The following is a 2,827-nucleotide window of genomic DNA, read 5'->3' as shown; positions in this document are numbered from 1 at the left end:
CTACTAAAAATATAAAATTAGGTGGGCGTGGTGGCACATGCCTGTAAATTCCAGCTACTCAGGAGGCTGAGGCAGGAGAATTGCTTGAACCCGGGAGGCGGAGGTTGCAGTGAGCCAAGATTGTGCCATTGCACTCCAGCCTGGGCAACAAGAGCGAAACTCCATCTCAAAAAAAAAAAAGAAAAAAAGAAAGAAAGAAAGTAAATGCCAAACATATGTCAATTACTGATGAATGGAGGGAAATGCTCACATTTGGCAAAATCAGTTCAAAATGAATAAATCACAGAAACTCTCCTCCCATAAGAAAATACCTAATTTGGATCTTCAGGAATAAGAACTAGAAATCCAGCAGACATTATACATGCTATAATTTAGGTATACTGCACAGAATTACACTCTATCACATTCTCAGTAAACTCCAGACATCTTAGTCTTACAGTTGAATAAATCTGCTGCCAATGTCTTCTCTTGGCTTAACAATGAAGCTAACGTAGTTTGGAAACAAATAACAGCTATCATTGGACAGTGAGACATCTATCTAAACCAAACTTTCAGCAGAGAGATCAGTATAGATTATGATACAGACCCCAAATCACACAGGTACACACACTTTATTAGTTTCCTCTACAAGAGACAATAACATCAATCTTTAACAGGAATCTCAGCTCATGAGAGGCCAAATAGATCCAAATGAAGATGAAAATTAAATACTTAAATTAATCAAAAGGCACTACGATACCACCTAAAACCTACTGACTCAGTGGCAGTAGGCTAAGGAAGATCAAACTACAGCACATCATCTAATGTAAATGTTAGCAATTACATAGCAGGAAGCATGTTTGCTTTCCAGAAGAGTATGGTACAATGTTCATTTGGGCCCAAGAGGATATTTGGCCAGGAAAGGATCAAGATAGATGAAGGTAAAGCCAAATCGAAAGGGATAGGTACAAAGGAGAATCCAAGCTACACAGTCAAGCAGATGGTGATGGATCAGGCTTCTTCCTCCCAAGAAACATTTGCTGCACTGTGCTGCCTCCCCCCTCAACCACTCCCCACCCCCCACCCAATGTCTGCTCAAGCCGAGCTGTCTGCTCCTGTCTTACAGGGTGCTCAGCTACCAGAACTAGGTTTGGGGTTGCCCAGGGCTCTTGCTATAATTTAGCATAGACCTTGGGGAGAACTGGTCACACATGGGCTGCTTTTGTTGCTAGTTGTTCTCAACAAAGAAAACCCTGAAGCATTTACATGCAAAGTAGTCTGAGCTTCCCCAATCACAGTCAAACACCCTCACACAACATCCTCAAAAGTCTGAAATCTTGCAGCAGCTGAGCTATAGTTAAAGCTGCAAGGCTCACAGAATTATCAGGGAAGCCAGAATGAGATAATGCAGGTAGGAAGTCCCAGCAGTTAATCTCAATCCGTCTTTCCCCAATTCAGATAAGCTCTAATATACCTGATGTGGGATGTAGAAAGCTACACTGGAGCAAGCCGGGTCTTCTGCTGAATTTGTCATCAAATACCAAGGGGAAACAAGGGGTGGGGTGGATTTTATTCTCAAAAAGCCTCAGAAGTTACTCTATTATAAAGGGACATGGCTGAATAGGTAAGAAACAGATTCTCCATTGTGAGTTCTCCTGATGGCTTCTGCAAGGATCATAGAGATGTCAATCACCTAGAAAGGCAAGAAAGGAAATCAGGTTAATATCATATGGTCAGAAATGACTGGCCAATTTGTAGACACTGATGAGCAGCCAAGCAAGTGCCCTTCCTCTTAAAACTACAACACTGTGCTGTTTCCCTGTCATGAAGCTGCACTCAGCTATTCTTCATAACATTTTTAAGATAGCCACTTAGGGCTGGGCACGGTTGCTCACACCTGTTAATCCTGGCACTTTGGGAGGCCAAGGTGGGCAAATCACTTGAGGCCAGGAGTTGGAGACCAGCCTGGCCAACATGATGAAAACCCATCTCTACTAAAAATACAAAAATTAACCAAGCATGGTGGTGCACGCCTATAATCCCAGCTACTCGGGAGGCTGAGGCATGAGAATTGCTTGAACCCAGGAGGTGGAGGTTGCGGTGAGCCAAGATCATGCCACTGCACTCCAGCCTGAGTGACAGAGCGAGACTCTGTCTCAAAACAACAAAACAAAACAGCCACTTAGGAAAGAGTCAAAATGCTAATGGAGAAAAAATGCTGACTCTGGTTTATCAAAACGGCTGGGCATTGTGGCTCACACCTATAATCACAGCACTTTGGGAGGCCAAGGTGGGAGGATCACTTGAACCCAGGAGTTTGAGACCAGCATGGGCAACATGGTGAAACTCTGTCTCTACAATAAAACAAAAATTAGCCAGGTGTGGTGGTGGTGTATGCCTGTAGTCCCAGCTACTTGGGAGGCTAAGGTAGGAGGATCGCTTGAGCCTGGGAGTTTGAGGCTGCAGTGAGTCAAGATCAGGCCACTGCACTCCAGCTTAGGCAACAGAGTGAGATCCTGTCTAAAAAAAAAATGGTGGTGGGTTCGCATTTTAAAATCCTTATGAATAGGCTGGGCACGGTGGCTCATGCCTGTAATCCCAGCACTTTGGGAGGCCAAGGTGGACGGATCACCTGAGGTCAGGAGTTTGAGACCAGCCTGAGCAACATGGAGAAACCCCATCTCTACTAAAAATACAAAATTAGTCGGGCATGGTGGCGCATGCCTGTAATCCTAGCTACTCGGGAGGCTGACGCAAGAGACTCGCTTGAACCCAGGAGGCAGAGGTTGTGGTGAGCCGAGATCGCACCATTGCACTCCAGCCTGGGCAACGAGAGCTCCATCACAAA

General features: G+C 44.9%; 1 protein-coding gene across 1 annotated transcript in view; it reads right to left on the bottom strand.

The window, feature by feature from the left end:
- Positions 1 to 592: 592 nt before the first annotated feature.
- PRPS1 (phosphoribosyl pyrophosphate synthetase 1) overlaps positions 593 to 2,827 on the bottom strand; it is a 21,337-nt gene continuing 19,102 nt past the window's right edge. The window contains exon 6 of the mRNA XM_017859361.1: positions 593 to 1,672. Coding sequence (XP_017714850.1) covers positions 1,580 to 1,672 — 93 coding nt within the window. The 3' untranslated portion in view covers positions 593 to 1,579. The remainder of the gene's footprint in view (positions 1,673 to 2,827) is intronic.

The sequence above is a fragment of the Rhinopithecus bieti genome, unplaced genomic scaffold (assembly GCF_001698545.2).
Source record: "Rhinopithecus bieti isolate Rb0 unplaced genomic scaffold, ASM169854v2 scaffold_50805, whole genome shotgun sequence".
Lineage (NCBI taxonomy): Eukaryota > Metazoa > Chordata > Mammalia > Primates > Cercopithecidae > Rhinopithecus > Rhinopithecus bieti.
Note: the sequence above shows the minus strand (reverse complement) of the source record. Positions and strands in the feature narration are given on the sequence as shown.